This window comes from Cheilinus undulatus, linkage group 14 (genome assembly GCF_018320785.1).
Source record: "Cheilinus undulatus linkage group 14, ASM1832078v1, whole genome shotgun sequence".
NCBI lineage: Eukaryota > Metazoa > Chordata > Actinopteri > Labriformes > Labridae > Cheilinus > Cheilinus undulatus.
This window is the reverse complement of record NC_054878.1, coordinates 32430918-32442792: the sequence shown is the minus strand read 5'-3', so window position 1 is coordinate 32442792 and position 11875 is coordinate 32430918. Positions and strand designations below refer to the sequence as shown.

Here is an 11875-nt window from a genome sequence, read left to right as displayed (position 1 = left end):
AGCAAAAAAGGGTTAAAAGTAGCAAAAAGTTGGAAAATGAAAAAAATGAATGTTCAGTGCCAAAACAGTGGTAAAATGAGAAACAGGAAATATGCATTATAAGTGTCAAGAAGTGCCAAACAATGGTGCAAAAAAAGCTTAAGTGCAAAAAGTGAAAAATGGGCAAAACGTTTAATAAATGGCTGTTAAATGACAAATATGGGGGAAAAATGGCAAGAATAAATTTACTAAATAAGTGGCAAAATTGGGATCAAATAGCAAAACATTGGCAGAAATGGGCAGCAGAGTATGGCAAAAGTAGGATAAAAGTGCCAAGAAGTGGCAAAAAGGGGTTGAGAGTGGCAAAAATAAGTCACAACAATAAATGAAAACCAGCAAATATGGGTAATAATAGGTTTAAAGGAAAAAACTGGTAACAGGCAACAAAAAACAAAACAAGAAAGGTTCAAAAGTTCAATTTGCTCAAAAATGAGCAAAATATGGCAAAAATGGATCAAAAGAGGCAAATACTAGTGGTAAAAAATGGATGTCAAGTGGCAAAACTAGTGGCAAAAAATGGATGTCAAATGGTAAAAAGAAATGGCAAAAATGGGCAGAAAACTTGGTGGGAAAGGGGTTTAAAAAGTAGCACAAATAAATAATTCCAAAGTCACAACCAAGTACTAGACTAGCTTGACACACTTTAAGCTCCAAAATGAGCTAACTGTTAGGCAGGACACAAGCACCAATGCTACTGATCAAACACATATGCACTGATCATCAACAAATCACAGTTCGGGAGGGCCTATTCTCTGGGTTTTTCAGGGGCGCAGCCAATTCTGTGGGCAGGCCTGACAACATGTGTATGGACTTTCCTTTTTTTTTCAAACAGTTGAAGAAAAAAGACAAATGCAACCTTTGTAGAGGGGTTACAAAAATAGGTACCAATTCAGCAAGGATGTAAATGCAACAAGAACAAGTGAAACATATTGAAAACTATTGTCAATTTAATAAAATCTGACCACAGCAAACCAGTGTCATTTTAAATACAAATGAACCAAGCAACAATCATTGGTTATTTTGTACATATAAACAGCTTAAGCATTTGCTCAAGGAAAATTACATAACACAATCTTAATTCATACACAGAGAGAAAAACGGTCAAAACTGATACAGGAAAAAGCAATTGTTGCAGCTTTTAACATTTAAGGAGTTCATGACATTGCTCAAAGATCAGGATGAACTAATTCAATCAATGCCTGGTTGACCTGCCTTACAACTCAATAAATGTAGTTGCTTTACTTTAACTCATGCTGAGAGTTTTGAGTAGAAGTGAGAATATTTCTCAGTGACACATAACGGTTTTTGACCTGAAATTCTGCACAGCACCAGAAAATTGTGTAGGAGGCAACTGACAAACCTATGACCCAATTGAAATTAAAAAGCTGCCTCTCGGGATGTAAAAACACAGCATCAAATATTCAGAATGAGGCTTTGTTACTCCATACAGAGCCCAGGTTCATGCACTGATGTAATCCTGTCATAGCTCAGTTTTCTTAAAGGATTTTCATCCGTTGGTTTAGGGTAAAAAAAACATACCCCACATAAAAAAATATACAATTTTTCAAACATGAGTGCAGAGCATCAGACTGGCACCAGTTCATTCCAGAGGTCTTCTTGTGAAATATGTGGAGATCTTCTTCATGGCCTGTGGTGAGCGGATAGTCTGAAAAACAACAGCAACAAAAAGAGGTTAACACAATCCTCATCTGGGTGGCTAGAAAACTTACCGATGCATGCAAAAATGGAACCAATGAAGAGTGACAGTCCTAAATTGCTTAAAATGAATACTCAAGCTTGTTTGTTTCTATTGACATGCAGTTTTTCCTTTAGGTGACTTGATGCAAGGAAAACCAACAAGAGAAACTACTAGTATGGTACCTTCAGTGCAGACATAGATACAAGCGCATGTATTAGTCCATGTGATCTACTGTCCACCACCTACATATTAGGCTAGTTTGGAAGTAGTATTTTTAATAGTAATAGTTTTATTAGTCTTGTTATTACTATATAACAGCTGTAAGAAAGACTTTCACAGAGACAAAGAAAAAGCATTCTGAGACTAAAATGCACAAAAGATGTGATAAAGACAAAAGAGTCTAACAGAAATCGGAGTATTTAGGATACCTGCTTGTTTACTGGTGAAGCTGGTGCCTTGCCTTCTTGTTTCTTGGATGCACTGGGACTTCTGGGAGTACTGGGGCTTCCTTGACCTTTCCTCATCTTCTGACCCATCACTGACAACCAATTGATCACTCTTGGAGAGAAATTCTCCTTGCCGCTCTGCTTTGGCGATGCTTGCTTGCCATCTTCTGCTGGATAGTCAGTTTGTACCTCACCCTCCTGAGCAGAGTGGCAGAATCCAGACAGGACCCTGCTTCTTTTTGCAGCGGGATAGAGTTCATTTACACAGTCACACTGTTCTGCAGTCCTGCAGTCTATAGGTGAGTTATCACCTGTCTCCAGCCGGCGTTTGGCTCGTCGTTCTGTAGGAGAGGAGCTGCTCACCAAGCTCTGAGGACACAGGTTCAGAACTTTACGGGGCTGAGGGCTGACCTGGGTGGGAGAAGCACGGCTCGGGGACAACCACTGTTTGATAGAAGATGGAGTTCTCTGGCGAGCAGCTTTGGCTTCCTGGGAGGGGAGAGGTGAGGTGGTGATGGAGGGCAGAGGCAAGGCGGCTCCGCTGGGAGCACAGGCCGCGAGCTGGGGTGAGGCAAGACCACCAAGACTCTCTCTCTGGGTCTTTGCAGGAGTTGTTTCAGGTTGAATTTCAGGCTCTTAAAAAAGCAAAAGTTGTTATTTTATAGTGACATCATGCACATTTCACATTTTTGCATCAAAGGGCAGGAAAGCAGTGTTTTATGATGCTGCTTTTACATACCAGTTAATTAAATTTGTTCTACTTACTCGAGGGAGTCTTATGACGTGCCCAGCCCACAAGGTTGGCCTCTCCCACTGAAGACTGCGCTCCATCCGTTTCCCTGTGAAGCCTCCAGATCCGAACAGTGTGATCATCAGAGCAAGAAGCAATCTGCCAACAGAACAGTGGAGATTATTCAGAACCTAAATTAATCCTCCCTTCCTGTTAAAAAAGCACAGCTTCATAGCAGGTTAGCACTAAAAGAACCCTCTAGATCAATCATAAGAATGAGAATACCAAAGCTCTAAGTGTCTCTATTTAAATAGTTCTCTCAGAGTCTGGATTGATCTACAGAGAGAAACCTGTTTATTTCCTCACCTTGGTAAAGTCTGTAGGGCACCATGCAACAGATGTCACCTCCTCGCTGTGGCCTTGGAGTGTCATGGGAGGGTGTGAAGGGTCAGAGATCTAAAATGGGATAGAAGAAGAAAATACTTGAATACAAACATGTAATTCCATTAAATGATTCAATTTTGGGGTTGTTAAAATTAGGCTCACTCATACTTCCTAAAACCACGATAAATCACTTAGCATACAAAGTAAAAAGTGTTCATAGAATGGTCTTTTGGTGAGAAAACCTCTTTTGATTTGACTGGTAAAAGCTGTCCAAATTGATTTGTACTGACAATAATGTAATTTTTTTTTTCATGTGGGAATAAGGGGCTTCAGCCCCTCTTACTTCAAGCAGGGGGAATTGACAGAATAAAAGGATTTAGAACCACTGATTTAAAAGAAAGTACCTTCCAGATGTACATGTGATTGTCACTTGAGCCACTGGCCAAAAACTGATCATCAGGGCTAATAGAAGACTTGATGTAAAAAGAGGAGTTCTGATGACCACTGAAAACTGCAACTGTGGATGAAAAAAACAAGCTTTAAGTTAGAGTGCAATGAAGTCTGAAACAGTAATCAAACAAATAAAACATCATGCAAAATATTTTTAAACAGATGGAAACTGCCTTCATGATCATATGTTTTGTTGAAACTACACAGTACAATATTCACTTTCCTTTGTTCTATTAGATGTTGCCATTATGTTGCAACTGTTGGCATACTCTTGGAAGCATTTTTGTGTTTAGAATTTATTTCATGAAAATGATGTGTATGTCTTTTACAAAAAAGTGCTAAACTTAATTTTAAATCATCCATATCTTTTGAAAAATCTTCCCTTTAATTATTTTTTTTCTGTACTCTTGAAAGTTTTGTTTAGTTCTGAATTTATTTCATGCATCAGCTTGTATGCATGTACATCTCTTAGCTACAATAGTGCCAAAAATTTTTTAATTGACCTTAAAAAAAGACCCTTTTTATATAGAATACTTTTACAAGTTAGGTTAAGTCCTTTTAGGTATGAAATCATGCAAATTAATCATATGCCAAAGTCTAACCACAACTTCCTTCCGTAGTCCTCCAGCACAGATCTTTATGTGCCTGGGTGTGAAGAGGTGACAGATCCAGGTCTGCTAAATGGCAAATTTTGATCTAAAAAGCTACTTAGTTTAGATAAAACCAAAGTTGTGTGTTAGCAAAGATGCTGACATCAACACAGGATCAAGCCGTGGTCCTCAAGCTACACTGGCATATTGTAGCAGACCTGGACAAAGAGACAACAACTAAGCTAACTAATGGAATCGCTGAATGGTTCACTAAAGACTGCAGAGCCATCAACATTGTTGAAGATAAGGGGCTTCAAGGCAAGCAGTGTACATTCCCTTTGCAGCAGAAGTTATTAAGTACTTAATGTGTTTGCCTGCTGATTAAGTTTGCAATTTATGGATATTATTCCTCAGCAAATTAAAATATCATAATTTACAAACCAGTATAACTAAGCTGTAATGTCAAAGTTTAAAACTACAGGTAACCATACTTACACTTCTTTAATCTAAAACTAAAATGCAAGGTCATTTCTATTTATTTATTTATTAAAGCTTTTTCATGTTATGTCTATATCTTGTGACCAGGGAAGTATTAAAAGCATTTAAGTACTCTTTTAATATCTCAATATCTTAATTTTACATCTTTATATGGTTGTTGTTTTTTATTGTGCTATTGAGATTTTTTAAATGGAATCTAAGCACATCTAATGTGCGTAATTATTTGCTGGACAGGCAACAAAAACCCATTTCATTGTACAATATATGTGAGTAGAAACAGCTGACTTTGGACTTTATAGCCATCAAATTAAGTGATCCCACAGACCCTCATATACCAAAATAGATTAGAGATGTTAAAGCATTTTTAGATGGTCCCAGAAAATATATGCACATCTACAGTTGCTATGTAAAACAGTGCCTTCTTGCTACACTCTCCTGCTCATACTCAAAGCAGAGGACAGTAGTTTGCAGCCCCCTCTAGTGATATGTAAGGGCAATAATGTAGAGATAACTGGAACATGTGCCTTACAGTATTAAAAGCAAGAGTAGAGTCCTTGTTTTGTTTACCTGGAGTTGTTTTAATCCCACTGACATTGAACATGTAGATACTATCATCAGTGCAGTTACACATAACGTTGGATCTTGTGGAGTCTAGAACGAGTCCTGAATAACCTGAAACACACAGAAAAAACACCTTCAGCATATTCTAGTCATCTGGTCTTACAGGTTGGACGTAGATCAGAATCACAGAAACTCAGAAATCAACCTTTTTTGCTGTTCAGAATTAGAAAATCCAATCGCACCAAAAATTCAGACTTTTTAAGGGATCAACAAATCTGGATTACATGAGCTCCAAATGGGACAACAGATGTATCGTTTTACAGGAACAAATTCTTGCTTTGTTAACTTCTTTTTATCTACTCAACCCAATCTACTTTCTCCATTCCTCTAATAATCGAGTCTAAATAAAGCCCTCTATTGGAATCCAGACTTTTTCAACCATCATCATTTTTAGGTATCCCAATCCTAGTTACAGATTTGAGGGGAAAATATCACAACTGCATTCATAAGCAAATATGATATCCCTTTTCAAGTAAGGAACTTATTACATTACGTTTCAACAGCTGGGCCCAGAATGTTCTAAGCTACCATGATTTATAGAATTACTCGTAACTAACCCAGTCGCATGCGCATGCAAGAACCCGGATATGGGTACATCTGCAGGGGAACCGGATCCTGGCGGTGTGCAGTGTAGTTCTTCCTCAGATCCCACATCTTGATCACTCTAGGTATGAGGAATAAAAACAGTACTGATCAATGTATACGTCTTTGTTTTGATGTTTATTTTACATTTCATGTTTGTGACACTGGTTTCTTACCCATCAACTGCTCCAGAAGAGATAAGTGTGTGCTGATCCCGAAACAAAACCACCGTGACGCTCTGCTGGGAATCCTGAAAGAGATTTAAAGATCAGCCTCCTTCCTGCTCAGACTGTTGTTTCACCAAAGAAGGTCAGGTGTTGAAGAAACTCACCACACTGGGAGCCATGCCACGTGTGCTGCCCCGCCTCTTCTTGGTTTTGGTGGGGGGGTTTGGCTCTGCTTTGTTGTGTGCTCCACTGATCTGTTTCATCTGTCTGTAGAAACCATCTGAAAGAAGACCAGACGTTACAGAATTTAACACACCTTTACTTAGCTCTCATTTTCCCAGCAAGGTCTAGTATATCCCTGAATTTTATAAAGGGATTTTTTAGATTTCTTCTGACACAGTTTGGCTCACCTAATTCATCAAGAAACGTCACTGGAAACCCTCCAACCTTTTCACACAATATCAAGCAAACTGCTAGGAACCTAACTGTTGATTTTGATTTGGAACTTCACTTTGAAACACAGGTACATGCAGTTGCTCAGAGTTGTTTTTATCAGCTTAAATCAACTCTAAAATCAAATCATTTTCAATTTTTGCATAAAGATGTACATATATTTACTATATTTTGTTTTGCACTGTATTCAGGTATATTCAAGGCTTCCCTTTCCCATCTTCAATAAGTGTAAAACACTGCAGCTAGACTATTAACTGGCTCAAAAAAACAAGATCATATAACCCAATCCTGGCCTTGTTGCATTGGCTTCCTGTGAACAAACATTGAGTTTTAAATTCTATTCCTAACCTTTAAAGGTATTCATGACTAGGCCCCTTGATATACTGTTGATTTACTAACCCCTTATGAGCACGGGCACACCTTCAGATCAGCTGATCAGGGTCTACTGGTTGTACCCAGACCCCATCTGAAGGCAAAGGAGTATCAGGCTTTTGCAGACTGAGCTCCTAAACTCTAGAATGGCATCTGCTAAAATCCAGTAGCAAATTCCCTCTCCAACTGTAAACTATTGCTCAAAACTTTCTTTTTGTCCTTTAATATATTTTAATATTATTTTCCACCATGTGTACATGAGCCAGCATAAAACAAAAGCATACAAACACCAGAGTACACTACCTAATTCACACCCATATACCCCCAACCTTCTTCTAAATAAATAACTGAGAAATAATAATAATAATGAAAGAATAAATGAATAAAAGTAAAAAAAATAAAAATAAACAAGAAATTACATTTGAAATTCGTAGAAAGACATTTTTGCATGCAAACAATTTTGTACTAAAAACAGCAGATACCGAACTAGCAATAGATTTATAGAAGGAGAAACTAGAATATTTTTTAATTTATTGTGAGCCTCACCTTTTCCATCATAAAATAACCAATTATAAAATGCTGCTAATGGGAGCCTAAGGTCTTGAAAAATGTGGCCTCTGTTGTGTATTTCTTAAGTCAGTTCTCCAAAGACAAATTCAGAAATTTGATCCAGAAACATCTGAAAGCTCTGGGGGAATTCATCTTTCCAAAATGAAATAATATATTTCTTGGCAAAATACAGTGCTTAACAATTTATTAGATCATCTGTCATATTTGCCTCAGAGGCCATTCAGCATCTTGAAGTGCTTTAATGCGGACTCTTTCACTTTCACGTTTTACTGTTTTGAACAGGAATGAGGGACTTCAAACTGAAATCACCCAAATTTGAGCTGGCTCACTGGGCTTCTCTGAGAAGTCAGAAATGAATCAAGCATTACATTCAACTTCTAAAACTAATTTTTCTGTTCAGGAATGCAAGTAAATAACTATAATTTTACATATTAATCAAGAAATATTGATGTGCTTTACTATTTTTTCTGTTTTTTTTTAAATCAGTAAATTTGAAAATTCATGGATAACAAGCATAATTATATTTTAGCATTAAAATTATCATTTGGGTTAAAGAGCTTCTACATATTGGTGTATTAACCATTGCAGAAACATAAAAAATGATTTTGGTAATTACCAATGCTGTTAATTTAGGGCAGCTGTGGCATAAACCTTACTTTGGTTAGGGTTAGGGTGGTCTGATAAATTTGTTAAGCACTGTATTTTATGGTAATTAATAATCTAAATTTTTCCTGATCTTTTTGGAAAACTGGTGTGTTATTAAATAAAATACACACTGAGTCTTACATCAAAGTCCATTTTCAAAAGTGATTTAGTGTAATGATTGATTGAACTCCAAAACACTGCTCGCTTAACACTTTTCAACAAATCAAAGTGCCTAAAAAGATGCATAGATGTTCCTTCTTCAGTTTACATCTTGGACAGTTTGGTAAACTATCTTTGGATATCTATGCATCCTTAACAGTTAGTTAGACAGTATATGAATTTAAAAGTTGCTTGTAAATGGCAAGTATGTATTTTCAAAAATGTAAAATACTTTATTTTTCTCAAATATGCTTTTATCTCTCTACCTTTTAATTATTAAAAAGCAAATGTATGCACACCACACCTATACACTCCGTTTTTCAGGATTAGTAAATTTCCATCTTTTCTTATTACCTCTGCCAAAGAGGTTACGTGACCGACAGGGTTTGTTAGTTAGTTTGTTAGCAACATAACTCAAAAAGTTATAGACATATTTTGATGAAATTTTCAGGAAATGACAGAAATGGCATAAGGAAGAACTGATTAGATTCTGGGAGTGATCCAGATCACCGTCTGGATCCAGGAATTTTTTAAAGGATTATTTACTTTTGGGAAATAGGGCTAATGGCGGGGGTCTGCGCTCTCTGAGTGTTTTTCTAGTTTAAAATCTCAATTTTTTACATACCCTTTTTGCTGCATCTGGTATCCCAGACCATAATATTTCCATCCCTGGCCCCAGTACAGAACACAGCTGTGAAATAGAAGACAAGACATTAATAAATGATGTAATATCTTTGACATAACGCAATATTACTCATGCAAAGATGGTAAACCTGATATAAGTTTTAATTTTTTTTCCCCACCTACTTAATGAGTACATTCACGTGCACCTGAGCCTTTTACTAGTTTTTGATCCTGGTCATTATATGGCATTTAATACACAAGGAGAAACCTGGTATTTCATCTCCCTTTGTACACAATTAATACTGGTATCCTACTAGTATCTGATTACTGCAGCATACATATGCAGGCATCTATGTTCTTTAATTTTTACAACATAAACCATGACAATATTAAAATCAGAGAAAACAAAGACCCCTTTGGCTTATTGAGGTCTAAGTGCACATCCTGTTGCAGATACGTCAGCAACATCAGACAAAAGCAACAGAAAATATTAACTATGTCTTCACCTCTCACGGGTATCATTCAGTCACTGCCACTGTGAAGGACAAGGGATCGACGGGTGAGGCTACACACTTGTGACTGACTGGAAGTTCTGCTTTTACTTATTTCACACATTACCAAAAGGCAAAACTCAGTGTCTTTGTTACTCTGAAGTAAGACCCTCTCGTTGTCTCCACCATTTTAATGATACAACACTTGACTGAGCCTGCACCTGCTCAGCAAGTCAGCAGCTGTCAGAAAACAGGGAAAGCTGTACATATTGTATTGTTTTCTTCCTGAGTTCTAAAGGTAGTGAAATCAGGTTTTTCAAAACTGTCTAACACTGACACAAAACAGAGTGCTTAAGAGAAAAAGCATCGAAACCTGTGCACGTTGCTATACAAACAAGCCGCAGTATATGTGCGATGTTTCCTTGTGTATTTTAAGAGAAATAACAGGATAAATTTCCTTTTTTGTACAATTTTGTCTGTATTTAGTTTACCTTTCTCCTGTGGCATGAATGCAACAGACTTTAAGCTGCATAAATGGCCCTTGAAGCTGCCTAACATCTCTCCGGACTTCACATCCCATAACCTGGCCATCTGATCCCCAGCAGCAGTCACCTATGGATGAGACATGATCAACAGAATTATTTAAAGGCAGTTCATGTTATGCAAAAGGAGTTCACAAGATTCTTTATATGCAGGGATAAGAAAATGGAAATAAGGTTGATGATGTATCTTTAAAGTTTGTTTTTTACTCACTAATTGCTGCTCCCCTGGTACCCAAGCTATGTCAAAGACAGCGTTCTCATGAGCCAGCCATTCTACAGAAAGATTGAGACCATCAGTAAAAGCTGATATTTACATTTAATAAACACAATTAAAGTAGGACAAGGGTCTCTGCTCATACCTTTAAGAAGTGGGTTTTCTCTGCTCTCTGTGTTGTAGATCCTCACAATGCCCTCTTCATTAGCAGCCGCCAGAACATTCTGTAGGTTCCCGGCTGAACAGAGGTGAGAGAAAAGAGGACATGCTAGATGAATGGATATTAGATTATTTGGTATCATCAGAATGTGCTTTGTAGGATCGTGTGGCGGGTTACCAGAGGAGAAAGCTAATCCAAAGGGGGGCACAGAGTCACCAAGGTTGCCATAGGAGATGTGTTCGTCATGTCGGACACAATGGTAGCCTTCAAGCAGAGAAGTAAGAGGATACCTGTGCCAGTGATCTGCAGGGAGGGCTGATGGAAGACAGTAGACTTAAGATAAGATAAGATAAGACTTTATTGATCCCCAGAGGGGAAATTCTGGCTTTGCAGCAACACAACCGGTAGTAAAAATACAATAGTATTATAATTAAATAAAACTTAAATAACAAAATTAATTAGTCTTATGCAAAAAGACTTTGATACCAACTCTCGGGTATAGTCCAAATAAAATCATGCCGCCCATTTAGCACAATATTCACATCAAGGTCTGTAAAAAAAAACAGACGATGTGAGAAGGGGTGTTTTTCCTTGTTAAGGGATATCTTAGGCACAGTAAAAGCACACTTGTGCGCATGTCATTACATCGATACATTATCCGTTACCAGCCACATCTCATTTCCTTATGGTTGTTATTCACCATAAGTCTTCCCAGTGCGCATTACATACATTCATAAACATTTTTATTGCATCGATTTGTGCTGTTTAAGTGTCTTTTTAGCTGCAGACGCAAAGAATGCCGTGTACCGTTAATAACAAATGCTAACATTAAACGTCTGGAGTTAAGCTAATTTAGAGCTTTCACAAACAGTCCTAAGGCACAACCAGTGTTGGAACTACAATCGTTAACAAAAGCCAGGAAGTTGTGCAACTTTATCACCCATGATTTCAAGCTTTTTAAGCTTAGCTGAGTAGAAAACACCAAATATCCACAGATAGCACCATGTAACCAAAAAGCCCCCCGATTGTACTATTCAATTCATGTCGATTCTCTTACCATTCTGTCTCCGTTTGCCCACTCCTCTGTCAACAATAGAGCGGAAAAGCATCCCTACACTGTGGTGGAAGACGATCTGAAGTGTTTTATATGAGAAAGACTGAAGTTGAGCAGATCTTCAGCTTCTGGTCCTGTTTTCTGTGTTTCTGTTCTTTCTCTTTCCCGCGAACAGATCTTCTGAACAGAGGGACTGAATCCCCCGCTAAACTTGCGTTACGCGCTACCATTGGCTGAGACAGCCGTTTCCTTCCCAGCAAAGCCCCTACATCCGGTTTCCTTCAAAATAAACGAATGTCGTCCGTCACATCCCCCTGGCCTGCCCACAGAATCGCCTGGGCCACTGAAAAACTCAAAGAAAACGCCCTCCCAGTTGTGATTTCTT

The 11875-nt window shown here is 37.9% G+C and overlaps 1 protein-coding gene across 1 annotated transcript; it reads right to left on the bottom strand.

Moving 5' to 3' along the window:
* Window positions 1-968: 968 nt before the first annotated feature.
* Window positions 969-11654, bottom strand: dtl (denticleless E3 ubiquitin protein ligase homolog (Drosophila)). The gene is made up of 15 exons (XM_041805637.1): window positions 11494-11654; window positions 10614-10751; window positions 10422-10514; window positions 10274-10335; window positions 10012-10132; window positions 9031-9096; window positions 6371-6486; window positions 6216-6289; window positions 6015-6121; window positions 5404-5508; window positions 3703-3815; window positions 3281-3370; window positions 2950-3073; window positions 2167-2819; window positions 969-1705 (listed from the first exon to the last, which is right to left on the bottom strand). Exons 1-15 carry the CDS (start codon window positions 11543-11545, stop codon window positions 1640-1642), a joined length of 1980 nt encoding a protein of 659 aa, XP_041661571.1. The 5' UTR covers window positions 11546-11654; the 3' UTR covers window positions 969-1639.
* Window positions 11655-11875: the final 221 nt, after the last annotated feature.